This window comes from Anarhichas minor, unplaced genomic scaffold (genome assembly GCF_050575085.1).
Source record: "Anarhichas minor isolate MPS153535 unplaced genomic scaffold, ASM5057508v1 ptg000025l, whole genome shotgun sequence".
NCBI classification, from domain to species: Eukaryota; Metazoa; Chordata; class Actinopteri; order Perciformes; family Anarhichadidae; genus Anarhichas; species Anarhichas minor.
In genome coordinates this window covers 8,558,656-8,585,956 of record NW_027466471.1, presented here as the reverse complement: position 1 = coordinate 8,585,956, position 27,301 = coordinate 8,558,656, and the positions used below count along the sequence as shown (strand labels likewise).

Sequence of the window (27,301 nt, the reverse complement as noted above, 5' to 3'; positions counted from 1 at the left end):
ATGGCTTTCAAAACTATTCAAAAAGCTTAAACTTTGTTGTTTTTATTATGTGTCACTTTTTTGGATTCATATTTCTGTTGGCTCTTGTCTATTTTGTACCCGCGAAGCCCCTTGGCTTTTTACTAGATGCTCAATATTGATTGATAATATCTCTTTTTGCAGTTTCTGCTGAAGAATTAATAAAACATTACTTAAACTATTGTTTGACCTAATGTTTTCTATTGTTGTGGTGTTTAGATAACTGTAAGGGCCTGAGGGGCAGGGTAGTGGCTGGCTGCTACATTCCTGCCAGAAGGCTCCACCCTCTCCTTGATGAGAGCATTGAGATCAGGTGTGGGAAGAGACACACCTGATCCGGATCTCCTCATCAGGGAGGTGAACAAAAGGCCAGGAGAAACGGAGCAGAGGGGGACGACGAGAGGAGAACCAGATTGAGCCGGTAAGTCGGCTAGCGGCCCGGCTGGTTTAGTTTAGTTTAGTTTAGTTATGTTATGTTATAGAGTTAACTGATCGAGCTCTGGAAGGAGCTACGTTTCCTGTTGTTTTGTGTTGGTTGAGGTTTGGTGGATTAAAAACCCTTAAAAACCTGCAATACTGACTCTGCCTGTGATTGCTGCGCTGCCACTAATTTCTGTCCTCCGTGCATTCCTGTTACAATAACAAATATTGCTGTAATTATTTATTGAAGGATATTTTGTATTTGATTAATATAAATATTGATTTTTGCTTTAGACACTGCGACACCACAGTGTTTAAAGCCAAAGCCCAATGTCCTTATACAATGGCCTACACACAACTCACCAGAAAAACATAAACACATACAAAACAGCACAGAGCACAAAGAGAAATACAAAAAATGAAATAACCAATGAAAATTACTCTGTCATCCATGACAACATGATTGATCCCTAAGCTTGAGTTTGAAATGATCCATTGAAATGACTTAGGCCCTTATCATGCGTGATATTGTACTTTAGTGGTGCATATTCCCAAACAACAGTAATAAACCAAATTACCACAAAACAAACTAAAATACAGAGAATAGATCTGGGAGCCTTAAGCAGTTGCCGGGTTGGTAATCCACCCCATACCATGTCATGTCGCCAATTTGGGGCAAGATTAGCCCAATGCATTGTGAAATCTGAGGTTAGGTAACCAATTCAAACCAGAACTCTTTTGCCTTCTCCTGTCTAGCAAGTAATTATATAATCTTGTTCCACTCTTCTCTGGTGCACTGTTTTTATTTTTGCTTATTTTGCACAAACAAAACAACAAAAAGGCACAACATCTTAGTATAGATTGTGAGGAAAAAAGGTCAAAATGGTTTGCAGATGGGATGCTAATGAAAGTTATTTGTCATTTCAACCCATATTCTATCTCAACCATATAAAAAATACTGCTGATTAAATTGTCTCAGGACAATCATTTAAAAAAGAACAAAACAGGTAAACAGAACAACGTGCAAAAAATAATAAAGCATGAACAATTTTTTGTTTGCTAAAAAACAGACTTGTCCTCAAAATGAGATGACTGTCTGTTACAGTACTTATGACAGTGCCTCTCCAAAAATCTTGCGCTTGTTACAGTCTTTACGGTAACCAGGAAGGAAATCCCAACATGTGATTGGATGAGCGGGTGAGTTCCTCGACACTGCGTGAGTCTCCTCACACCACCCTGCTGCGTCTGTGGCTGCCGTGAAAGGACAAACCAAGCGGTCAGACAACAGCATTTACACAGCAAACCACTGGAAAAATATGCTTTATAAACAGTAACATATGCGACGGGAGTAACTGCAGTATTATACTACTTAAGAGCAGGTAAGCCGAGTCGCTGTTCTCTTATAAATTCCAAGTTTGTGTGTCATCTAACAACTTTCCGTTTCTGTACCAAGAATGAACGCTAGTGCGTAGAGAGGTCTGAATGAATGACAGCATGTAAATCATCAGGCTAGCATCATCATCCGGGGTGTTGGAGTAACGTTTCAGTCTCAGTTTAACAAACGTTGGTTCTGTGGTGCTCAAATAACCTCACAGCTTGGTCCGTTTTACTTCTGAGCTAGTTAGCGTTTTAGCAGGTTGCAGTTGTTGGCTGCATTTTTGTCTGTGGCTGAGATTGCGAGGCTAACTAATGAGGCTAGCTTACAGTTTTGTTTTTGTGTGTAGGTAACGCTAGTTGTTATGCTCACAGTTATATTCCCTCTCCACTAGCATCTCCTCACTGAAGATGAAAGTAGAGACTGAAGGATAACTCTTTCATTCCTGTGAGTTATGCATTAATGAGAACATGAAGACATATGATCAGACCAACGGTTTTACTATACTTACTGTGGTCATCACCACATTTACAGCACACCGGATGTTAGTACACAGCCACTCAATGTCAGGTGTTGCCTAAATCTAACTGCTACAAATGGGCTTTGATACTCGACACTGTTACTAATGAAAACAATAGATGGACACGCCTTTGTGTCAGAGAAAGGGAGAATAAAGCTACTCCCTGTACTGTAATAGATGAATGTTTGTCAACTTAACATACTTAGACATATACTCCAGTATTACTTTTGCTTTATACCAGTGTACTCTGATACTCGTGAAATTCACCTCATAGACCACAGAGAGCTTGCACATGATATCCTGTGTGTTGGTGTGATTGATTGCTTGTTAAACTTTGAAAAGATGCATAGTTTACATACGAGAGCACTGGCTTTCTGTTGGTGAGTAATATCCTGAATGAAACTTTATTAAATTATGCCTACTGCAGTCAATACAGACATTGTTTGCACAAATTATTTCTGTATGCACAGTAATGCAATACTTAACTGTCTGGCTAGATCGTATCCTGGTTTCCTCATCTGATTAGAATAATAATTGAATGTACTAGTAACACATAGGCCTATGATGTGTGTTTGTATTTCTATTTCTTTCCTGAAGTGTCTCCAGTCAGGTGTCTAAGTAGTTAATTCAGACTTGTTGTTCCAACAATGAGACAAAACTGGATCATTACGGTTTCTGTGCCAGAATTATTTTGCTACTTACTTGGCGAGCACATCTAATAAGCTAATAAGACGTTGATATGAAATATTCTTTTACAGTGTATAACACATTCATAGAGGTTGCATTAAGGCTGCCCCCCCCCCCCCCCCCTGAATATTACATCATACATTTTGGCACAGCTTTGATGCTGATTTCTAGGCAGTGTTTCCTGTAAGCCAGGACTCTGCCAGCTGGCTGTGCTTATAATTTCTTTCATCAGATTTTCTGGTCAAAGAAAGTCAGCACATGATCGCACCACAGTGTGGCCTCTTAAACTGTTCTTTCAAACGAGCAGGCTAATAGAAAATTACATTCATGGTTTACTAAGAACTATTTAAGGTCAGTGGTAATTTGTAAACTATTTTTGCTCATCAAAGTAAATCTTTAGTGATTCAACACAGGGATTGACATAAAATAAATAACTGTTGCAACAAGCACCATTGGATGAAGCATGATTAGCATCTTATTTATCTTATCTCCATTTATTTGGTCTTTCTGTTTTGTGTGGGTGATTATTACTATGATAACATGGGTAGACAAGCAAGAATAGTGTTCGTATAGTGAAGAATGGAGGAGGACAGGAACATTTTAACAACACAGATGAGTGAATGCTGTTTGTTACATAAACTGGCTCTAGGTTTGTTATTTTGCCACCTGAGCTCAGCTGCATGGTTCCAGGCCATGTGAGTAAGATCTCCAGCCTTTTCCCCCAGTGTAACCGTTCTATAGGTTTAAATCATAATAAAGTATTCTTTTTTTGGTAACAACTGACAGTTTACGCCCATTTCCTCATGTATTTGTATTTCAAAGTAATATTTATTTTACCATACTGCTGGTCTCGGTCACTAAATTAAAGGGAACTAAATTAGAAACTGCATGCGATAACCGTCACGTTGCTGTTCCAACACATAACTTGCTTACAGGTCCAGTTGCATTTCCTCAGGGTCAGGTCTTGACATTAAGGAAGGCCAAAAGACGTTTGCGCTGGATAATAAAATGAATTAAAACCAGAGCCAGTGCAGAAATTAACGTGTGTAATAGTTAGATTGAGAAATTATTCTGCCTACATTCCCCTTGTGGTCTACTTTGTAATATGCGGATTCTTGAGCAATCTTCCCTTAGTTTATTGACACTCACCTAAAGCACAATATAGCATTATATCTAAATCATATGTGGCAATTTAGGTTGTTATCTCAGTCCAGTTTGGTGGGAAAGCAGCATTTACACTACGCACAGCACAAGATAGCTTCAAATCACATGTCACATGCATGACATAGCTCTTACAATGATGAGTCTATTCCAGGCCACCACCAACAACAGCTGCAACTATAGCATGTGATAGGCTACGTGTTATCTGTCTTTCGATCTTTTCTATCTTGTTCCCTGCCTTCATGTGGAGCTCATCGGGGAAAAAGGATTATGACAATCTTTCAAAGCTTTGTTTCTCAGGTCACGCTAAATCACTTCTGTCCACATCCAGATTAAAGACGAGCCGCTGCTGTCGGCATTTGTAAGTCGAGTGTGGGTCTGTCCATGCACAAGTGCGTTCGTAGGCTTCCATGATTAAGTGTGTGTCAGTAGGCTGACAGTCTTCATTGCAGAGAGCCTAATGTCATACCAGGGTGCGATAAGGGTATGATGATGTCATATGATCAAAGGTTGTGGCAGCGGTGCACTTCAGGTTTTGACTGTTGGGAACAAGAATAGCAAAACCTTAAAGCAATAACTATCAACAACCTGTTGACACTAACAAATTGTTTCACATGCATTCGCACCATAGATATAAAAATTTGTGAGAAGCGAACTGTAATGGCCCATGGTAATACAAACTACCGTACATAGATAGCAGCATCCCAGAACAGCTACTTACTACGGCCAACGTTTAACTATCAATTGTAATTCTCCCCAGCAGGAAGAAGAAGATGGAAATGGATAAGCCATGTCTCCACAAAACAATAGGTTATTTTGTCAACTTTGTTTCTCTTTCCTTCCTCAGCAGCTTTCCACCAGTCTACCTCCTAGACCAGTGACTGACCACCATGTTGTCCAGGTTGAAGACAACCTGGTCCCTGAGGCCCTGTGTCTCTGCGTGCAGATGGGCACACACCAAAGAGAAGGGCAAGCCCCTCATGCTCAACCCTCGCACCAACAAAGTGAGTGGATTACTGACTGTGTGTGTGTGTGTGTGTGTGTGTGTGTGTGTGTGTGTGTGTGTGTGTGTGTGTGTGTGTGTGTGTGTGTGTGTGTGTGTGTGTGTGTGTGTGTGTGTGTGTGTGTGTGTGTGTGTGTGTGTGTGTGTGTGTGTGTGTCAGCAGGGCTGGTAGACACTTTAATTGATCCTCAAAGTATAACATTTCTACAAGAAATTGAATATGTCATCATTTGCATGTAATGATCACCAAATACACAATTACCTATCATGCAAGCACATGCAGTTACTCAGGACAACATGGCATTATAAAGTACTGTCAAGAGCTGCAACAGTTAATCCTACAGTAAGCACGGGATTGGTTCTGCTGAAAACTAGAAAAACTTGCCCATCAGATTCAATTGTTTTCCAGAAGCTGCTTGGTGGCTGCTGGCAAAATCAGCGCTAACTGTCGTATTAGCAATGGTTGAAATTTTCAAGTCTGTTGGATATCAGATCACACCCGGCATCACTGTTGGGTGTGATCCAACATGTCTGTTGAATTGTTGCCAGCTTTCTTTGTGCAACAATTGCTTCCTATTAAGTTTGGGGCTGTTTTTTTCTATGCTGCAAATGCCTTCATTTGTACTCCTTTGTCTGTATTGTCTCATGTGTATATTTTATTTCATTCTGCTTTAAATTATGTGTGATTCTTTATGTAAAGCGCTTTGTGTTGAAAAGGTGCTAAAGCTGCCATGCCTTGCTTTGCCATGCCCGTGTTACCACACCTAACAGCTGTCGCTTCTGCATTCCTGTTTTTTGGCGATTCACAAAAAACCCGGCACTTTTTCAGCTGGTGTAACTTGCTCTTTAAATGTATTTAATGCCTCTACTGACATGTATCACATTGTTTGATGTCTTGCATTTGACATTGTTGGATTGTGCTGTGAATTGATTGCCTGCAAGGGTTTTTGTCAGGTATTTACAACTGCTGAAAGCTACAAATGACATTTGAAACATGAGGCTGTAGCTGCTTGAGGTGACAGGATCTCACTTTTTGCAGGTTAGGCTTAATTTAGCCTAGACTACACATGTTGTGCTAAATATAGACATTCCAGCCAACATGTAAACTGGTCAGAGGCTACAGTAGCTGGTTGATAGTCCTAGAAATACTGTACACACAGTAACCACATTGCACTTTATGCCTAATTCCTCATTGTTTATTTTATCTATTTGGATCTAGTTTAGAAATTGATTTGCAGTGTGAAAAAACTTTGTGAAGAAGGCCACAGGCATTTTTATACTTCTTCTTTTGAATTTCTTCCAGCATTTAAGTTCACTGTGGCCGTTGTGTCTTGCACTTAAAAACACTTAAAACGGCATCAAGCAAGACCAAACGAGCAGCATGCTTGTTACTCATAGGAGGTCTGTATGTGACTTGCATCAGCAGACTGAATCGTCGTAAGTCTCATGACTCATCATACCTCAACAGTTGAGGTATAGTGTTGCAGAAATGCATTGTTAATGATATTACACTGTCAGCAAGACTGACTGGCTGCGTTCCCAAATTCCTCGGCCGAAATGTTATCTTTAAAAGTTGTACAATACAAATTTTCATCATGTGGATGCAAACTAAATAATATTCTTGTCGGTAAAATTTGTAAGCCTGATGGATGATCTGTTTTGGGAAATTTCATTAGCACATTATAAATGATGATCTTAAGAGATAACTTAAACCGATTTACTGTCCAGTTTTGAAACTGCATTGAAAATCATGTCAATTTATTTGCTTTGTTTTCTTTGGAAACTGTTAGGTGTTTGAATTGACTTTCAACGGACAAATCATAGGATATACAGAAAAATATATTTAGGACATTTATATGCAAATAGTACTGCAAATATCAGCTTTTTGGGAAATTCATAATTTTTTATTTGATGGATTATGCCCATTTTTTTCAGCCGTTGAGTGAATCACACAATATACACAAACAAAATGCATACCAATTTGAACAAACCAAGAACCATTTAAACATGCAATTCCATGTAGAATGAGAAAAAAAGTTGATTCCAGAGGTTTGCAGCATGTTGCATTATCTTGAGAGGAACTGAGTACTAGAGCTGAGTGAAGTGAAATGCCCCCATCAGCATGACTCAGCATTTTGCCAGTGGAGCAGCCCCCAGGATTCATCACTCTCACAGAATAATCTGCCCTTTCCCGAGCCCCAGACGCAATGCTTTCCATCTGCTGTTTCCATATTTCTTTCAGAGATGCGTTCATAAACCAACATACACTCCTGCATCCACTGCAGGATCATAAAAAGCACTTTGTGTCCCTCAACCCCTCCTCTTCTCTTCTATACATGGGGTGTTTCTGCACAGGGTCCTCCTTATTGGCTTATTTGAGGCTACTCTCCTTTCTTACCTACTTTTTCTTTCCATCCCCAACTGTAAAATTGCTTTCATGTGGTCTCCACCTTGAACCCAGCTGTCCTCCTGTTAAATGTCAATAGGTCAGCCCTGAGTAAGGGCGCATATAATAAAATCCGCCCTCTGGTGGCAAAAAGACATCATAGCATGTGAATGTTTCCTGCAGCAAGGATTCCGAAAATTGGTCCAGTAATTATTTTTTATTGTTTATTGTTATTTTCTATTGTATGAAACTTAAAAGCAGAACACCCTGCAGCACAGAGGTGATAATAAAGCTCTATTACCCAGAAAAATGTGAAATGATGTCTATAAAATGTATATATCATACAATTTTAAAATGTTCTTGACAGTCTGTAGCTATGTAATACCCTAATATAAATAGCACACTTTTCTTAGATCAGAGTCAAAAACTTTAGTGTAAAAAGTTAACATCCTGCTGCGTGTGGAACTCTTAATCATGAGTAGGTATCACAAGATAGATGCCTACATTCTCTTTGTCTCCCTACTCACCCCTCTCTCTTTCTTTGTGCTTTCCTCCAGGGCATGGCCTTCTCTCTACCAGAGCGACAGATTTTAGGGATACATGGTCTGTTGCCTCCCAAAGTGGAGACTCAGGACATTCAGGCAATGCGCTTCCAGAATAATCTCAAGAAGATGAGCGATCCCCTACAGAAGTAAGGACGTATTTTGCATTGGAGAGTATAGTCACAGTATGAGTTTCTCTGTTTTGCATTTTTGTATTTATTAATAATCATATGTGTATCTGAAATATCGCCTTCTAACTTTTCCTCTCTCTCTCCTACTTTTTCACTCAGGTATATCTACTTGATGGGCATCCAGGAAAGGAATGAGAGGCTTTTCTACAGGGTGTTGATGGAAGATATAGAAGAATTGATGCCAATCGTCTACACTCCCACTGTAGGCCTGGCCTGCACACATTATGGGCATATCTTTAGAAGACCCAAGTAAGCATGCAGTAAAGCTAAATCAAGAATCAAGTAGTAAAATAGAAAACAAAAAAAGTCCTGGGGTCTCATTTATAACCCTTGCGATTTTGGAAATTGAAAAAGGAATTGCGGACTGGCAAACAACACCAATGCCCAATCAACCAGCACAAATCCAAATCACAACCAACGCCAACCTACCAAAACACAACCTATACATAACCAACCAATCAACCAACACACAACCAACTAACCAATCGGCACACAACCAACCAATAAATAACCAACCAACCAAAACACATCCACCTAACCAACCATTAGTCAACCAACCAAAAACAACCAAGACACCTCCAACCAAAACACAACCACCAAAACACAACCAACCAACCAAACAAACAAAACAGAAAAAAACACAAAACACAGCCAACCAACAAACAACCAAAATACAACCAAACACAAAAATCACTAACCAAGTGAAACACCACCAACCACCCAAACAGAACACAACCAACCAAGACACAACCAACCAACACACAACCTGCCAACCAACCAACCAATTAACCAGCACACAACCAACTAATCAATCATCAACACACAACCAACCACAAACAAATAAAAGTCAACCAGCCACAGCCACCAAAACCAACCAAAATACATCCAAGACACAACTAACTAAAACAGAACTGAGACACAACCAACCAATGCCCAACCAAACACAAACCAAAACACAACCAACCAACACACAACCAACCCGCCAATAAATAACCAACCAAAACAAGCTAACTAACCGTAACTTTACCAACCAACTACCAAGACACTTCCAGTTAAAACACAACCGAGACTCAACCAACCAATACACAACCAACCAAACTAACAAAACGAAGAAAAAAAACACAACCGACCAACCAACACACAACCAAAATAATCAACCAAAACACAACCAACCAATAAACCAACACTTTACCGACTAACAAACACCACCAACCAACCAAAACACAATTTCTCGCCATATCCATATCTCGCAAGCCAATCAGAACAGACACATTTTTTTCAGGAGGGGGGGCTAAAAGAGACAGGCAAAACAGAACATTTCAGGCAGAAGGTGAATACAGTAATATTCAGGCAGACACTATGATAATTGTAATGTATGTTCTCATAGAAACCCCAAATGCAAATATGGGCACAATATGTCCCCTTTAAAGATGTTTTTGTTGTGGAGATATGTTTTTTTGTTTTCCTATAGTTTGTAATATATAAAATCTTTCCTTGATGAAGTTCTCATCCCATCATCTTGTTTCTCTCACCAGAGGCTTGTTCATCTCTATTCGGGACAAAGGGCACATTCGTTCCATCCTGGACAACTGGCCAGAGACTAATGTTGCAGTGAGTACCTGAACTCCTCACCACAGTAACACCACTCAAAGAGTGTACTTGAGTCGTTCATCCCTCTCAAACCCATAGACTGGCGATTTTAGAAATGAGCTGTGAATATGCAGATATTGTTTAACAACTATACATTTATCAAAATCAGTTAAAAATGTCACAGTAAGTCTAGGGAAGTATTTTTAATCAACCCAGCACTGTTCACAGTACATTTACCTGCTAGTCCAGTTTATAGTTGTCACAATTGTGCGCTTGTCAAACGTTTGCAATTTTGCCAACTTTTGTTTCCATCTCCCTTCTTCTGTAGGCTGTAGTAGTAACTGATGGAGAGCGTATTTTAGGATTAGGGGACCTGGGTGTATACGGAATGGGCATCCCTGTCGGAAAGCTTTGCCTGTACACTGCCTGTGCTGGCATTAGACCTGAGAGATGTCTGCCTGTGGCAATAGATGTGGGCACAAACAATGAGGTAGGATGGTTATGTGTATGTTTTCTGTATACGGTATGCTTGCACATGCATTTTGCTTTATACATTTCTCCTTGCCCTCCCTCTAATCAGACTCTCCTCAAGGATCCGCTGTACATGGGCCTGTACCAGCAGCGAGATCAGTCTCAAGCTTACGATGATCTGATTGATGAGTTCATGGAGGCTGTGGTGGAAAAATACGGACAGGACACACTGATCCAATTTGAGGACTTTGGGAACCACAACGCCTTCCGCTTCCTCAGGAAGTACAGGGAGAAGTACTGCACCTTCAACGATGATATCCAAGGTTCACATTTAACCCTTCACACAGCATAAAACACAGCCATAAAGTTTACATGAATTAAGTTCACAAAAAGTTTTTTAAAGAACCATGTTTTTAGATTGATTTTCTACCCTCCAGCCACCTGTTTCTTTTCATTTCACCATGAAAATAAAATTGCAGAAACCTGATACTTGAATTAAATAATCCATTTCATTGAACAAATTGTGACCTTTATTCACATTGCGGCTGCAAGGAAATACAGTTAGAAGTAGGAACCTTTTTGAAAACTCACCTGTGCTTAGGTCGAGGAACCACTGACCGGGGAGATTTGGGTGCTGAAACACAATGCGTTCATGTTGTCTGAAAGGCAAATCAAGAAGGCTGAACAACAAGCACACCATAACTAAATCATTAAGTGAACCCTCCTATCTAAACAAATAGGGATTCATCTGTTCTCTTCAGACACTTTATTGTTTACTGTTGTGTTCCTCTGCATGTTTCCAGGCACTGCGGCTGTAGCCCTTGCTGGTCTGTTAGCAGCTCAGAGAGCCCTTGGCAAACCCATCACTGAACATCGGGTGCTTTTCCTGGGAGCTGGAGAGGTAAGATCATCTTTATCAATTAGTCAGTCAACTCAAGTTCTCTTGGTTTTGTTTTGTTTTTGTCTTTTGCTCTTTTTTTCTATCCAATTTGTAATATATATATATCAAAATACATTCTACAAGCCATACTACCGACCAGAGCTGGTAATGCCAATAAGAAATGATTATCCAACATTACTTAAGATCTTAAAAGAATCCAAACTGATGCTGAACATTGACCAGAACCTTTCTGGGGAAACGGTGGATTTGCATAGGCATTCTCTTATTAGAAAATAAGGGTTACATTGTATTAAGGATACACTGTCTTAGCATTTAAGTGTAACTTATAGTGAATATTTCCTCTTTAGGCTGCCCTTGGTATTGCCAATCTGATTGTCATGGCCATGATGGAGAGAGGGTTGACCCAAGCTGAGGCCAGAGAGAAGATCTGGCTGTACGATAAAGATGGCTTACTAGTAAAGGTTAGTCTGTGTGACCATTATGTGTCTGTGTGGCTTCCTGTCTGGCTCACTGTTGATATACTGTATTATTGATGAACAGAGGTTTTACTGTATTTATATTTATGTTTGTGTTGCCACCAATGTACTGTTTGTGATTCCAGGGCAGACCACAGGAAACCGACTCTAACCAGGAGCCATTTGTTCATGACAGTCCAGGGACTGTACAGAGCTTCCTAGAAGCCGTCAACACCATCAAACCCACAGCTATCATTGGTGAGGAACTTCTGACTTTCTGTATTTGTGTCTGTGTATTTGATCCAGATCAGGTCAATTTAATAACTTTATTTTATATTTAGGCTATTTATGTGCTCATTAAATCATCCTTAGTGTGCTGTAATTGCAGGCTCTGCTAATGCAGTATTGATGGATCACAAGCACAGTCTGACCAACAGTTCTCTTTCCTACTTCCAGGTGTGTCAGGAGCTGGACGTCTGTTCACCCATGATGTCATCAAGGCCATGGGAACCCTGAACGACAGACCAATTATCTTTGCCCTGAGTAACCCAACCACTAAAGCAGAGTGTACAGCAGAGGACGCCTACACACTCACCGATGTACACAGTTCTTTCTTTTCCTTTCTTTCTTTTTGACTAACTCCGGAATTAGGCATTAAAAGTTCCTGTGCTGTCAAATCACTCTTCTTGATATTGTCCTTTCTATTTCTCCCATCATCACTCTTTCACCCTTTGTTTCTTGGTCCCATAGGGTAGATGTCTTTTTGCCAGTGGCAGTCCATTTGGTCCAGTGACTCTGAATGATGGCCGCGTCTACACCCCTGGACAAGGAAACAACGCTTACATCTTCCCTGGTGAAAGAAAAAATAAAATGAATATTCATCATTTATATTAACGACCACAAGAGAGTATGGATTATCTACAGATTCCCTGGACATTAAAAAATACTGTGAATGACTTAACCAACCAGCCTAGTGTTTGTACAATGTTTTCACTCTACGGAAAATAATTGGATGATAAACAAACTCTGCAAAAAGCAAACGCAGTCTGTTGATAACACATGATGTGTGTGCTTTGCAGGTGTGGCCTTGGCTGTGATCCTGAGTGGAGTGAGACACATCAGTGACACCGTGTTCTTAGAGGCTGCCAAGGTCTGAAGTCATCACTAAGTATTTCTCTGTCTATCTCTTCTTTTAACTTTCTTTACCTTTCCCCCACCCCATCCTGCACTTTCTTGCTGACTCGGTCATGTGTACATGTGCTGTATATGGTCAGAGAAACCCTCTTTAACCCTTTGATGTCTCCTCTCCCCTCTCTCTAGACTAACAGATAACAGATGAGGTGCTTTAAAAAAGGCTAATGCTGCTTTGCACTTTTTCCATCTATGTTCTTCCCTCTTTCGTATTTGATTTGATTACACTGGTCAATGAAATTAATGATATAAATCACAATATGATGTCTTGCCAGCATTCTTTGTTCAATATTTAAATATTTTGCATGAAGAAGACACCGTCACTTGCATGTGTGTTAATATGAGTAGTAGTGGTTTGGTCTTGTTTCTTTTATATCTTGTTATGTTGTTTTATTGAAAAGCACATATTGTTTTTATGACTTCACATTTACGTAGATGGCAAACAGCAGAGAAATGTGCCGTTGGCAATAGTAGTAGTTTTTATGTTTTTGGACCCCAGAAATTCATCTTAACTCTAAAAGTATTTTCTTACTCCTTCCAGACCCTTGCAGAGCAGCTGACGGATGAAGAGCTGAAGGAAGGCAGACTCTATCCTCCTCTCTCCAACATCAGAGAGGTCTCTCTCCAGATGGCTGTCAAGGCAAGTCTCCTGAAAATGATCATTTCTCTTGCTGACAAAACTAAAGACCCCGACTGAATGTTTCGGCTGTTGATGAACCTGTTATTGTTAGTCCAAACCTTAACTGTTCTCGCCTAAATTTAGCTTCTTCTATCATCGTCCGCTGTAACATTATGCTACTTGGCTTTGAACAACTTAAGATGACATTTTGATGACACAACATTGCTTCCCAGTCTTGTTTGGCTGTAGTTGTGGAGTAGCGTTTGGTTAGTTTATCTTTCATTGATGTTTGTCCGCGAAGTACATGCGTCTGTGTTTTCTATTTGTATCTGCCTCTCAGTATTTCTCAATGCTAAACTTTTCTTTTTGCTGTAGGTGGTGGAGTTTGTCTATGCTAAAGGTATGGCGTTTCGCTACCCTGAGCCTGAGGACAAGGAAAGCTTTGTACGTGCAACTGTGTGGGACACCCACTACGACTCCTTCGAGCCAGATACCTACGACTGGCCAGGTGTCAGCTTCACCCCCAAGACTGACTAGAAGCAGCCCACTCTCTGTGCTCTTTGTTTTCCACTTACCTCTTAATCACAGATATCTTGAGATGATCATAATTACCTTAGTGCAGACATCTGCTTATGAAAAATAGGCAGTACTAGCCCCTTTTTGCTGCATTTGCACTAAACACGTATTATTAGAACTGTGAAAGGGTATAGAGGAAGGTGGAATTTGAATGAGGATATATAAATGGAAATGGACACTTTCACTTCACATCCCAGTTCTTTATCACCTCTGCATCACATGTAAACCTGCACAGCACCTGGAGGGCCCCCTGGTGGTGGGAAAAGGCGGTGTGGGAATCTGGTTTCAGTGTTGCAATCTTGAGATACATTTTAATGATCTATGTGCTGTTTCAAAAAGAAAAAATGATATAACAATATGACAGTTACTTAAGACAATAAATTCTATGTGATTGTCATACAAGCAGAAACCAAAACTCCACACTTGCATCCAATTCAAAACATCCAATTTGAACGATAGGTCTATTAGATTGCGTTGAGTGGAAAAACAAACACTGCACACTTTGTCTCAGCTAAAGGTCAAGATTGGCCTTTACAAGGAGCTAGAGATGACTCCATGCATTGTTGTACGTTTGTGTTGTCATCTACCACCTTTCTTTTTAGTCATAATTAACCAGGAAATAAGTTACCCTTTTGTTAGGAAATGCCATTTACAATACTATCATCTTTTTCACCAATTTTATAAGGTAGTCACTCCATTTTTAATGTATTTGTAACTATAATTTGATGCAAACGAGTTGTGTACACTCCTGATTCAGAGTTTAGCCTTTGGTTAGCACTTACTACTACTCTGACTATATGTAGCTACCTAAAGATTGCCAAACTTAATGCATGCATTAATATGCAGTTCGGATATTAACATTGCCTTTTTTCACATCATGTGGGCCTCTGATGGCTTCACTAATCCAACCAATGCCCGGTATACAACATGCGGTTAAAGACTCCTTTTTCACGTATGCTTAAATCGGGCAACATTGCTTATCAGAGAAGGTCTAGTAAAGCAGAGGGTTAGAGTACTCGGCCTTTGTGTGCAAACTAGGAGAGAAAGAGAAGAAACATTGTTACTCAGGACAGAAATGGAGGGATGATCTAAAAAAAGACCTCTGAAAAACATGATGAGATGTTATGAGGGAACGTTAAATGAAAATGATACCTAAAAACACCAGAGACCAACGTCCACTCCAGCATTTCTTTTGTTTGGATGCTTTTGTCACGTTGTATTTATTTCTCCAAATCTATTTGATTTGATGGGAGTGTATTTCGTTGTGCTGCCCTCATGCTGTATATTCATTAGAAAGTCTCTCACCAACACCTTTTATAATGAGTTGTGGTAAAAAGAATCCATCCCTAGAAATGACCCCTTGGATAAATGCAATATACAAATTGAACATAAACTATACTCTAAATATTTAAGAAAGCAAAGTGCAGGATAAAATGATTGGATTAAAAAGTGTGTTCTATTGTAATTCTATTTTGTGTACTGTGCATAAATGTTTGTAGAACCTGATACTGTCTATGGAAAGAGTGTTTATAAAGTTGTGTTAAGTAAATCCATGTTTGTTTTTGGCAGCTTGGTGTGTGGGTCTCACTCCTTGGAACATATTCAACAGAACAACAAATTGACAGGCTAGGCTTCTATTCCCTGTTTGGGTCTATGATCATTAATGATAACGGATGAAACTAACAGTCAGATTATGGCAGATTAACACAAGAAAGATATTCTAAATTCTACCTTAGGCAGGTTTATATGTATAGCACAAAGTGCTGTGCATAAGACATGAACTGCATTAAGAAAAACACAAGCCAGTATACAAAGATAAAAAAGTCAAATGAAATAGCAGGTTCACTACATTCTGAAAATGACATGTTCATGTCCTTACTGGCATTTTTAATGTGCAGTACTTGATGCTAAAGTAACGGTGCCTACAAGATGATCATATAGATTGTTACTGACAATATATGTTTCTGATGAAGAAACATATATTGTCAGTAACAATCACGAGAAAAATAAATATTTTCAATCACGAGAAAAATATTTTTTCTATTGACACAAACATTTGCTCGAGCATTTCTTTTAGATGTGTTGTGTCAAATCCAGTGAGTATCTATGCAGTTCAGTAGTCACAGTTATGGCAGATGGCAACTTCCTCAAGGTTACAAAGTATACTAAGTATCTAAGTACCATAAAAACAACAAAAAATGTGATGTATAATTGTGGGTATTTATTTTATACTTTGTACTCCCTGATTTGAACGTCTTCCAGACTCTTTCCTCACAAATTGAGATAAGAGAGAATAATCTATTTACCCGTTTTTGTCAAAACAGCTTCAATGACAAAATCAAATATTTGATGAATAAATAAATAAATGTCCTCTGATTTCATGTTTTTATTTTGTTCCATTTTTAACCCTTAATGTTTCTGAGTAAATTTAATATGACAGGCTGGACACACGTGATCCGTCCTCTTTGTTTACCTTATTTTACGTCTCCATGCGTCCACTGGTTACCCCGTGTTTGACGTCACATTGCAATGATTTGTGGGTAATTCCCTTAGGCAAAGTCAGCATCCTATGCTGACTTACGGTAAGGGTTCATAAAGGGCTCAACATGTCTGCCAGAGAGCCTCAAACACTCGATGATTTGACAGTGGGACAGCACTAAACCCTCACGGACTTTGCGGGAGCGCGCCTCAAAATCCGTGAGTCCGTGAGGGTGGATATTGGGATTGGGCCCTAGACTTCTCGAAAATCTGACTTTACCTAAACGCCGCACCGTCGCTCGTTACACGTCATCACAGTGCGACTGTTTACAGTACTGAGTGTTGCATACATGCCGCCTGAGTTCTACTCGTAGACTGTTTTCACCCGTCGTCTTGTAACTTTGGGAGGATGACCATGGATGTGACTTTCCTCGGGACCGGCTCGGCCTACCCGTCTCCTCACCGCGGTGCCTCGGCTCTGGTGCTGCGGACTGAAGGGGAGTGCTGGCTGTTTGACTGCGGGGAGGGAACCCAGACCCAACTGATGAAGAGCCAACTCAGAGCCGGTGAGTGAGTGAGTGAGTGAGAGAGAGAGAGAGAGAACAATATTTGAGTTAATCCAAATTCCATTCAATTTAGGATGATTTTATGATGCATGTTCAAGCACATGAAAAGGGTACAAATCATTTAAGTGCTTGTAACTACTTACTTTTCACCCCTGACTCTTTTAAACGCCATTGCTTTTGCTATGACTAGACTTTTTCTTTTAATCTCGGGCGAACATAGCCTCTGATTAACATAAATGTCTTAGTCTCTGCCAGAGCCTTGAAGATGTTGGACTACAATGGATGACTGATGTGATAACTACAAGACATTTTAACCTTCTTTATTTGCTGCATTTTAATCCAGCGTTTCAACTCACCACATTCCCATCGTACCACCTGTTGAATGTAATGATATGTTGTGTTTTCTACCCAGGTCGAATCACCAAGGTGTTCATCTCGCACTTGCATGGAGATCACCTGTTTGGTCTGCCTGGTCTCCTTTGCACTGTGAGCCTCAACACCAACCCCGAGCAGCAGAACCTGAATTGTGTGGAGATCTACGGGCCGCGGGGCCTCCGCCACTTTTTAAGGGTGACACTTGGCCTCACAGGATCACAGCTGCTCTTCCCTTATGCAGGCATGTACAAAATGTACAACCTCTAATGTGTCCACACTACGGCAGCTTTAAAAAACACTGGTGCTCTATTAGTACCACAACCAAAGTAAACTATGGGTTGCACATTCTGATTGTTTCCGAAATTTCACTTACTTTGCATTTGTGAGTTAAAATGCAACCTTCAGGAGGAGATGTTGCAGTTCATTCCGATACTGCATACTAGTTAATCAATTTAGTCCCTTTTATGTCAAAATGAGTATATGTACAACTTTTGAAAAAAAATGGATTTAGGTAGCAAACATGTATAGCATAGTTAAGTGCAGTTTTTACAGCAGAGCAAATCTACCTTATGTATGTATGCTACATGTGTATGCTACACAATGGATTTCTACCCATACCAAGACAGATTAGTCAGTAGCAAATCACAGCTATGCTATGGTTATCATGTTTAAAACATTTTATTATATGGAAACTACAACACATTTTCAGCCCTCTTTATTTTCTGTAAAATCTTCCACCTCCAGCCTAATTTATGTTATTCATTGTAATCGTTTTATTGTACTTAATTGTTTCTCTTGTACTCTGCTCTCATTTACATTATGTATGTTGCTGTAGTACATGAGCTGGAGCCCACAACCGACCAGAGTCCAGAAGAGGGACAGCTCAGCCTGGAGGTAAGTGACTGATTCCTGCATGGTAATAAATCTCACTTTAGTTCTATATAGTGCAAAACCCTATATAACAAACTTTCACTCAGGCTGCACCGATATGTTAGTTTCTGGATTTAATTTATTTTATCTATGATATAAAAGAGGACAGTCTTCATGGATCTTATTTGCCTACTGGCCTATAGTTTTGGTCTACCACATATTTAGGCCCGGCCCGACTCAAACCGCTTTTTTTTAACCCCACTCCACCCTGAACCACCAAAGCATGTAATGGGCATCAACCTATAGTACCGTAGCATCATTTTGCAATCATGACATTTAGCAAAATCCATGTGTACTTTGTCCCTATGCATTATACTTAAAGACTTCCCTTTGTGAGGTCAATTTATATCCTTTCCTTTATCTGCATCCGTTTTGCAACGTTAATGTGTGAGATTTAAAGCTGAGGTGTCCAAATGTCAACTAACTAAATCAGCCTCATTTGTAGCTTGACTCCCATCCATTTATTTAAACTAAATTTGAAAATATTTCCTCAGCCCAAGAGACGGTGGTAACGGTGTTCTTCACCCACACAGGAGCATGTCATCTTTAACGTTCTGTGTTGTGTCTCTTCAGATGACAGCGGAGTGTGGTCCTCTGCACCCTCAGGAGCAGCCGGGCAGGACGATCTTCCTGGATGTCTCCAGTGACTGTTACCTCCTCTTTGAAGACAAGAAGTTTGTGGTCAAGGCCTTCAGGTTGTTTCACCGCATCCCCTCCTTTGGTTTTTGCGTTCAGGAGCATGACCGACCCGGAAGACTGAATACTGAGCTCCTGAAGGAACTAGGTAAATGCACTTCATATCTTTGTATGTTACTCTTCTGTTTACTTTAACACCGGTAGTGAAAGATGACTGAAAAATATGAATCCACACCCTTCCAGTACCAGTTATATATTTATAAATGATTCCACAGTTAAATAGCACTAGATTTGTGTTTCTAATTGAACATGGGAAGCATAAAAGCACAACATGAAGATAATAAGAGAAATGCGGTTTACAGGATATGACGTGAAAAAAAAAAAGTGGTTAAAGAAATCATTGATGGCTTTATAGTTTGCATAAATCTCTGTAATTCACTACTAAAACCGTGTGTACTGTCAAAAACCACGTTTACGTTTGTTGGCAGCAGGAGGACGGTTAGCTCACCTCCAAGCCCTCACGTTTAACTGCTGGGGGCTGACTTAGAGATCATCAACATATGACTGTTCTCAACAGTTTGTCAATACCTTCATGCTGACTTTCCAATATACGTGACAATTATGATTAAAACAGTAAAGTAAATTGGTCTCATGTAGCACACCTATTTTCATTATACATATGTATACATTTATTCTACATAAATATAAAGTGTTTGCATTAACTTCCATGTAATGTGACCCAGAGTCTCAGATTTAATATTAACATATAAGACTTTTTTTAAATAACTTTTATTGCATATTATAGTATGGCGTTTTTATGATTTTTTTATTATTATATACTATTCTATGACAGACTATACTATGACATTTGTTATGACCGACTATGACGTTTTTACTACATACTATACTGTCGCTTTTTTATGTTGTTTTTTAAGTCACCCAAATTTAGATCCGATATACACACAGGTCACACAAGACTATGACACATTTGTGGTACAATATGCTAAATCATAGAAAGTAAATGCTCTCCAAATGGTACTTGTGGATTATTGTGAATGGTCTAATTTTGTGTCCTTCAGGCCTGAAACCAGGGCCGCTTTATGGGCGGCTGAAAGCCGGCAAGCCTGTAACTCTGGAGAGCGGGCGCGTCGTTCTGCCTACTGAGGTGTTGGAAGAAGCTATTCCTGGTAGGAAAGTCTGCATCTTTGGAGACTGCAGCTCGGTTCTTGGGGAAGGACCACTGAGGTTGTGCAATGAAGTGGATGTTCTGGTTCACGAGGCCACACTTGGGGATGAGCACCGAGAGAAAGCAGTGGACCACGGACACAGTACACCTGAAATGGCGGCAGCGGTGGCTCGGGCTTGCTGTGCGCGGAGGCTGGTGCTGTACCACTTCAGCCAGAGGTACAAACCCTGCTCCATGCGGAAGGAAGGGGACGAGGATGATGTGTCAGAGCTCAAGAGGCAGGCAGAAGATGCTCTACAGGGCAGTGATGTAGAAGTGACTCTGGCTGAGGACTTTCTTACGCTGCCCATTCCTCTCAGAAGACCACGGTAATGAACTACTAATTCAGTTTTTATATTGCCTTATTATATATTGACAATCTCAGTTCAACTCACTCACTAGGTTAAGCTTTTAACTGTCAGCATCAACACTTTTTGTAATGAGACTGTAGATTTTCAAAGTTGGTGAGTCTGAGCACTTTTACTGTAAAGTTGAGCTTGTCAGCTCACTCTTGAACTTGGAAACAGCCGTCGACAACACAATCTCTGCTCAAGGTGCCCTTTCTTGTCTTCGACCGTATCACACGGCCTTCATCAACAGATCCACTGTCAAGCTCACGGGTGGCTCAGACACTTGGAAAGTTCTATGTAGGATTCCATGACAACTGATCATTATACTAATTGTTATATAACAATGCATTGATTAGTAATAATCCAAATGTGACTCCATTGATTCCCCAACAAAAAGACCACATTTTAAGCTAATTTATTTAGTAGAAAGTCTTTAAATGAAATAATATGAATAATCAAGGGGTAGAGGGAAGAGAAGAGCTCAGATATCTTTTCAGAGAAAGCTCATGGAATAGCATTTCTCCCTGTTCAGACAGAGTTGCAGATATTAGCTACTTACTTTTGTTTTTTGTCTTTTTTTACAGTTTTATTCCTTGTTTTAAAGAATAAAGTTACGTACAATAATGTGTGTGTGTGTGTGAATGCTATTTTATTGTGCCTTTCATAATGGTGCTATCAAACTGGTCCTCTGTTTTCTGTTGAACAGCCACATTGTGTAAACTGACGGCATACTTGAACAGAGAGCAAGAAACAATTTGCTTTGTGTGTTAAACTATAATAAAGGAGTTATGGAGCAACCAAATCTTTGCTAATCAGTTTTGTTTGTATTCCTTTTTTATCTTCATTGTCATTATTTTTTTGTGCATGTATTCATTTTTCAGCATCACTCTGTCCCATATAGTTTTTTATTATAAGAACTATTAATCACAGCTACTCTTTGCTGACATTTTATTTTAGCTTGATGGTTGCATAAATACAAATGGTTGTATTTGTGCGTGTGCGCATCTCTTCATTATTTTTGACCTGAATAGTGGTGAATTAAAATCCTTATTTTACAAACCTATTGTGCTTAGTTGTGTAATTTTTAACTATAAAATGTAAACTGCACTAACAGTCCCTAAATACCCTGAAAAAACAATAACAACCCATGCCCCTTTGCAGCACCTTTCATCAGAAGCATAAAATGGGGCAGCACTGACCACTTGTGGCTCAAATCAAACATCGCATTTGTTTTTCTCTGAAGAAGTAGTAAAGTGAACTGTTAGTTGTGACCCATTCTTAGTCTAGAGTTTCTAATCCACCAAACCCACACAGACACTGAGAGAAGATCCAGCTATGATCCAAAAAACAATGGGAGATAGAACATCTTGATACCAAACAATCCTGTTTCCCCATCTGCCACAGACAGATCTCATTTCAAAGCCCACTGGCAGAAGGCAGGGATGTTTACAGTAAAGTCCAATTATACGTTTTCCGCCAGAGTACATCCCATGAACCATGAAGCCCATGAATTACAGCTGTCATAAGTACCGTTATTTAGAACTGAGGCAGTGAGCTGCCCCACATCTTTATCCGGTCCCTATAAATCACGGCTGCTTTCTCTGTGGAGGAACACTAGCTGTTGCTGTTTGAGTGAGGCAGGACACTTCTGTGTTTGGGCAATCTGTTGTGATGCAGAGGGTAGGCTGAGCTGACCGACACAGTAGAAGGACCTGAGAGGGGACTAACCCCATCGCTGCTGCTGCTTCCCACAGAGATGTGAAGCCCTCCGTCGGGACCAGACAAACGGTAACTGCAGCATTTTACGCAGGAGGGAAGGATCTCTTGTGATTCCTATCACAACTTGCTCATGTGTCTTGGATAGAGAGAAACTACATGGGTTGTGTGCAAAAGCAACCTTATATGTATGAAGGCTTAAGCATGCATGCAGCAAAAGGCTATCAGCGGGCTGCTGGAATCTAATTTATTGTTGAGAATCCAAGATTAAATACATGTTAAGGAAAATGATTCATCTTTCATTCATATATTTAAGAATTACACAGCAACCAGCAGGCAACAGTGAGAAAGCCTCCAATCTCTATTGCAACCCAGGCCATTCTTTTATTTTTCATTTATATATTTATACAATTACACATCAAGCAGGACGTGAGAACAGTAACAACGACTCCAATCACTTGGTTCCTATCCAGACAACACATTTTCCTTGCCGCACCTGTAATGTGAAACTAAATGGAAAAAAGCACAGTCACCTTTTTTTTTTTTTTATCAGGTAATGCTTTATGTGTGCATTTGCTGGGGTGATTCACCTCATGGTCATGTGGACTACATTGAATTGGTGTATTAATACATTTGATAAATGAATCATAACAAGGATGATTTATGAAACTGTCACATTTTCTTCGTGGCATATCTGAAAAGCACGGATTGGGGACAGAAATATAAATGGCACTTTTTTTTTTAATTCTCCGGTTTGGTTCTATTTACACAATAAGCACAGAGGGAGGGAGAAACTCATCTGAAACTTCATTGTCAGCTGATCAGAATTTGGGGTTTTAAGGGTTTGTAAGTCAAATAAAACGCATAGGCAGTAAAAGACACACACAAACAAATACATAAGAAGAAAAACCTCATGAAAGTGGTGCAAAGATCATGAGGAACATAATCACCATTAAGATGCTGCCCGTAACACTTTAGTGATAAATGTCACATTCTCTGTGACACGAAGTTTTGTCTGTGGTTTACTAATATTCACTAGAGAGTTGAAAGTCAACACATTTGTGCAGTTAAATTATTTGACAGACATTATGCTGTGCAAACCATATCATTTTGAAATAAATGTTTTTTTTCTGACAAATTATTAATGGAGCAATGTATGACATATAGATATAGGATGCACAGAGCCTCACCAGGAGGCATCATATCATTGTGTATATTTTGTGTAAAGGAGGTAATGGGATCCATGTGTCTAATATATACAGATACGCAATTAGTCAAATAACAGCAAGCTTTTTGCTACACATACACCTGGGGCCTTGCGGCCCGGGAGGGTTTGGTGTCCTGGGGCAGTTGCACATTCCTTGTGGGTAATTCAGCCATGTATGAAGTAAATATGCCTCAAGTGTACTGTGATCTCTATTGGAGAGGAGCAGTTTGAGGCAAAGCAACTCATCACAGAAAGAGAGACAGATTGAAAGGATGGATGGATAGATATATGGATAAGATAGTGTGGCATCACAAGGGGCCAGGTATTGGAGGGGTGCTACATTCCCTTTGTAGATCAGCAGCCACACCATAAAAATGGCCGCCGATCTACATACTACAGCTCCCAGAATGCCTCAACACCCACCCAGGTGTGGGTGTTTAAGCCACCTAATTGAGGCAGGACTAAAGAGCTGCAGGAGGCAGAGGAGAGAAGGAGAGAGCACACGGCTGGAAGGAGGTCCGAGAACAAACTCGGACTGGAGAACTGCATAAAGTCCAGTACAGAACCAGACTGAGAAGGATTGAAAGAAAGAAGACCCGCTAGCCTGTGAAAGCGAGGACATTCTAAGTTGAGTTTTTTTCTAATACTGTTCAGTTTAACGAACCATTATCCCCACTTGAATGCTTTTGTTTGTTTTGGACTTTTGATTTAGATAAAGAGAGATACCTGAGTTGCCTAGTAACAGAAGAATAAAACTTCACCTTTTTCTAGGAACCTTTGATTTTTGTCTGTTTTTGTTAATTACCTTGCACCACCTCACCCTAGCCTGCCCGAGTGACTTCTCATGACATTACAGTAGACAGACGGATATAAAGAAAGAAAGGATGGATGGACTCTCCGAAAACTGGTTTCAGCTCTCCCATTAATTTGCACTTGTTCAGTATTTTTACACAGTTAAACACAGTTGACAGTTTTTCCCTTATTCAATTCAATTCAATTTATTTTTGTACAGCCCAAAATTACAAATTTGCCTCAGAGGTCTTTACAATCAGTACACATGCGACATCCTCTGTCCCGGAACCCTCACATCGGAACAGGAAAAACCCTTTAACGGGAAGAAAAGAGGGAGAGACCTGTGGGAGAGCAACAGAGGAGGGATCCCTCTCCCAGGATGGACAAAAGTGTAATAGATGTCATGTGTACAGAATGAACAGCATAACAGAGTTACAACACATATGACAGAACCACGGCAGGAGGCAAGACCATAGTCCAGGTATAACCAGGATCCATGGAAACCTGCGAGGCGAGAAAGCACAGAGACTCTGGGGAAGAAGCAAAGTTAGTAATGTGTGTTAAAGGTATCGTGTCAGACAAAGAGTCAGTCAGACAGACGGAGTCAGAAAAAAAGACAGACAGACAGAGTCAACCAGAGATTGTAATCATTGTAATCAACCCTTTATCAACTATCAATCTCTCCTTTATGGTATGAATAAAGAGTCGGGCAGAAAGTCAAAGAGACAGACAGAAAAATCACACAGACAGACAGATACTCAGAAAGACAGACAGACAGATAGAAAGTCAAAAAGAAAGTCAGGCAAAACGTCAGAGACAGACAGACGGACAGAAAGTCAGACAAAAAATCAGAGCGACAGGCAGAAAGTCAAAGAGACAGACAGAGTCAGGCAGAAAGTCAAAGAGACAGACAGAGTCAGACAGAAAGTCAGAGAGACAGACAGAGTCAGGCAGAAAGTCAGAGAGACAGACAGAAAAATCACACAGACAGACAGAGACACAGTCAGAAAGTCAGAGAGAGACAGAAAAATCACACAGACAGACAGATACTCAGAAAGACAGACAGACAGACAGAAAGTCAAAAAGAAAGTCAGGCAAAACGTCAGAGACAGACAGACGGACAGAAAGTCAGACAAAAAATCTGAGCGACAGAAAGTCAAAGAGACAGACAGAGTGAGGCAGAAAGTCAAAGAGACAGACAGAGTCAGGTAGAAAGTCAAAGAGACAGACAGAGTCAGGCAGAAAGTCAGAGATTGTAATCATTGGGTCGTTTATCAAACAGTTACAAAAGTCCTCTTTAGGTCCTACCACCACCAGAGGCTCATAGAAGTTAATCTAGGGACTTAATAGGGAGTCATATGCAACCCTTTATCAACTATCAATCTCTCCTTTATGGTATGAATAAAGAGTCAGGCAGAAAGTCAAAGAGACAGACAGAAAAATCACAAAGACAGACAGACAGACAGAAAGTCAAAAAGAAAGTCAGGCAAAACGTCAGAGACAGACGGACGGACAGAAAGTCAGACAAAAAATCAGAGCGACAGACAGAAAGTCAAAGAGACAGACAGAGTCAGGCAGAAAGTCAGAGAGACAGACAGAAAAATCACACAGACAGACAGAGACTCAGAAAGACAGACAGACAGACAGAAAGTCTAAAAGAAAGTCAGGCAAAAAGTCAGAGACAGACGGACGGACAGAAAGTCAGACAAAAAATCAGAGCGACAGACAGAAAGTCAGAGAGACAGACGGAGTCAGACAGAAAGTCAAAGAGACAGACAGAAAAATCACAGACAGATAGAGACACAGACAGAAAGTCAGAAAGAAACTCAGGCAAAAAGTCAGAGACAGACAGAACGTCAAAGAGACAGACAGAAAAATCACACAGACAGACAGAGACTCAGAAAGACAGACAGACAGACAGAAAGTCAAAAAGAAAGTCAGGCAAAAAGTCAGAGACAGACGGACGGACAGAAAGTCAGACAAAAAATCAGAGCGACAGACAGAAAGTCAAAGAGACAGACAGAAAAATCACACAGACAGATAGAGACACAGACAGAAAGTCAGAAAGAAAGTCAGGCAAAAAGTCAGAGACAGACGGACGGACAGAATGTCAGACAAAAAATCAGAGCGACGGACAGAAAGTCAGACAGAAAGTCAGGCAAAAAGTCAGAGACAGACGGACGGACAGAAAGTCAGACAAAAAATCAGAGCAACAGACAGAAAGTCAGAGAGACAGACGGAGTCAGACAGAAAGTCAAAGAGACAGACAGAAAAATCACACAGACAGATAGAGACACAGACAGAAAGTCAGAAAGAAAGTCAGGCAAAAAGTCAGACAGACGGACGGACAGAATGTCAGACAAAAAATCTGAGCGACGGACAGAAAGTCAGACAGACAGAGTCAGAGAGACAGACAGTCAACCAGAGATTGTAATCATTGTGTTGTGTATCAAACAGTTACAAAAGTCCTCTTTATCCGACCTACCCCCACCAGAGGCTCATAGAAGTTAATCTAGGGACTTATAAAACAGTTGCAAAAGTCCTCTTTAGGTCCTACCACCACCAGAGGCTCATAGAAGTTAATCTAGGGACTTAATAGGGAGTCATATGCAACCCTTTATCAACTATCAATCTCTCCTTTATGGTATGAATAAAAAGTCAGGCAGAAAGTCAAAGAGACAGACAGAAAAATCACAAAGACAGACAGAGACACAGACAGAAAGTCAGAAAGAAAGTCAGGCAAAAAGTCAGAGACAGACAGAACGTCAAAGAGACAGACAGAAAAATCACACAGACAGACAGAGACTCAGAAAGACAGACAGACAGACAGAAAGTCAAAAAGAAAGTCAGGCAAAAAGTCAGAGACAGACGGACGGACAGACAAAAAATCAGAGCGACAGACAGAAAGTCAAAGAGACAG

General features: G+C 40.2%; 2 protein-coding genes across 3 annotated transcripts; both read left to right on the top strand.

The window, feature by feature from the left end:
• The first annotated feature begins 1,668 nt into the window (after window positions 1-1,668).
• me2 (malic enzyme 2, NAD(+)-dependent, mitochondrial) lies at window positions 1,669-15,655 on the top strand. 2 transcript variants are annotated; one of them, XM_076099444.1, is made up of 15 exons: window positions 1,669-1,817; window positions 5,032-5,185; window positions 8,128-8,261; window positions 8,403-8,552; window positions 9,839-9,914; window positions 10,222-10,383; window positions 10,474-10,687; window positions 11,168-11,265; window positions 11,613-11,726; window positions 11,867-11,978; window positions 12,177-12,319; window positions 12,471-12,573; window positions 12,800-12,870; window positions 13,453-13,551; window positions 13,906-15,655. In XM_076099444.1, exons 2-15 carry the CDS (start codon window positions 5,072-5,074, stop codon window positions 14,065-14,067), a joined length of 1,752 nt encoding a protein of 583 aa, XP_075955559.1. In that variant the 5' UTR covers window positions 1,669-1,817; window positions 5,032-5,071; the 3' UTR covers window positions 14,068-15,655. The 2 variants fall into 2 exon arrangements, with proteins under 2 accessions (XP_075955559.1, XP_075955558.1); XM_076099443.1 differs by having other exon boundaries at window positions 5,029-5,185.
• A 1,234-nt stretch (window positions 15,656-16,889) lies between these two features.
• elac1 (elaC ribonuclease Z 1) lies at window positions 16,890-21,468 on the top strand. The gene is made up of 5 exons (XM_076099540.1): window positions 16,890-17,150; window positions 17,563-17,766; window positions 18,361-18,419; window positions 19,029-19,239; window positions 20,171-21,468. Exons 1-5 carry the CDS (start codon window positions 16,994-16,996, stop codon window positions 20,647-20,649), a joined length of 1,110 nt encoding a protein of 369 aa, XP_075955655.1. The 5' UTR covers window positions 16,890-16,993; the 3' UTR covers window positions 20,650-21,468.
• The last annotated feature ends 5,833 nt before the right edge of the window (window positions 21,469-27,301 follow it).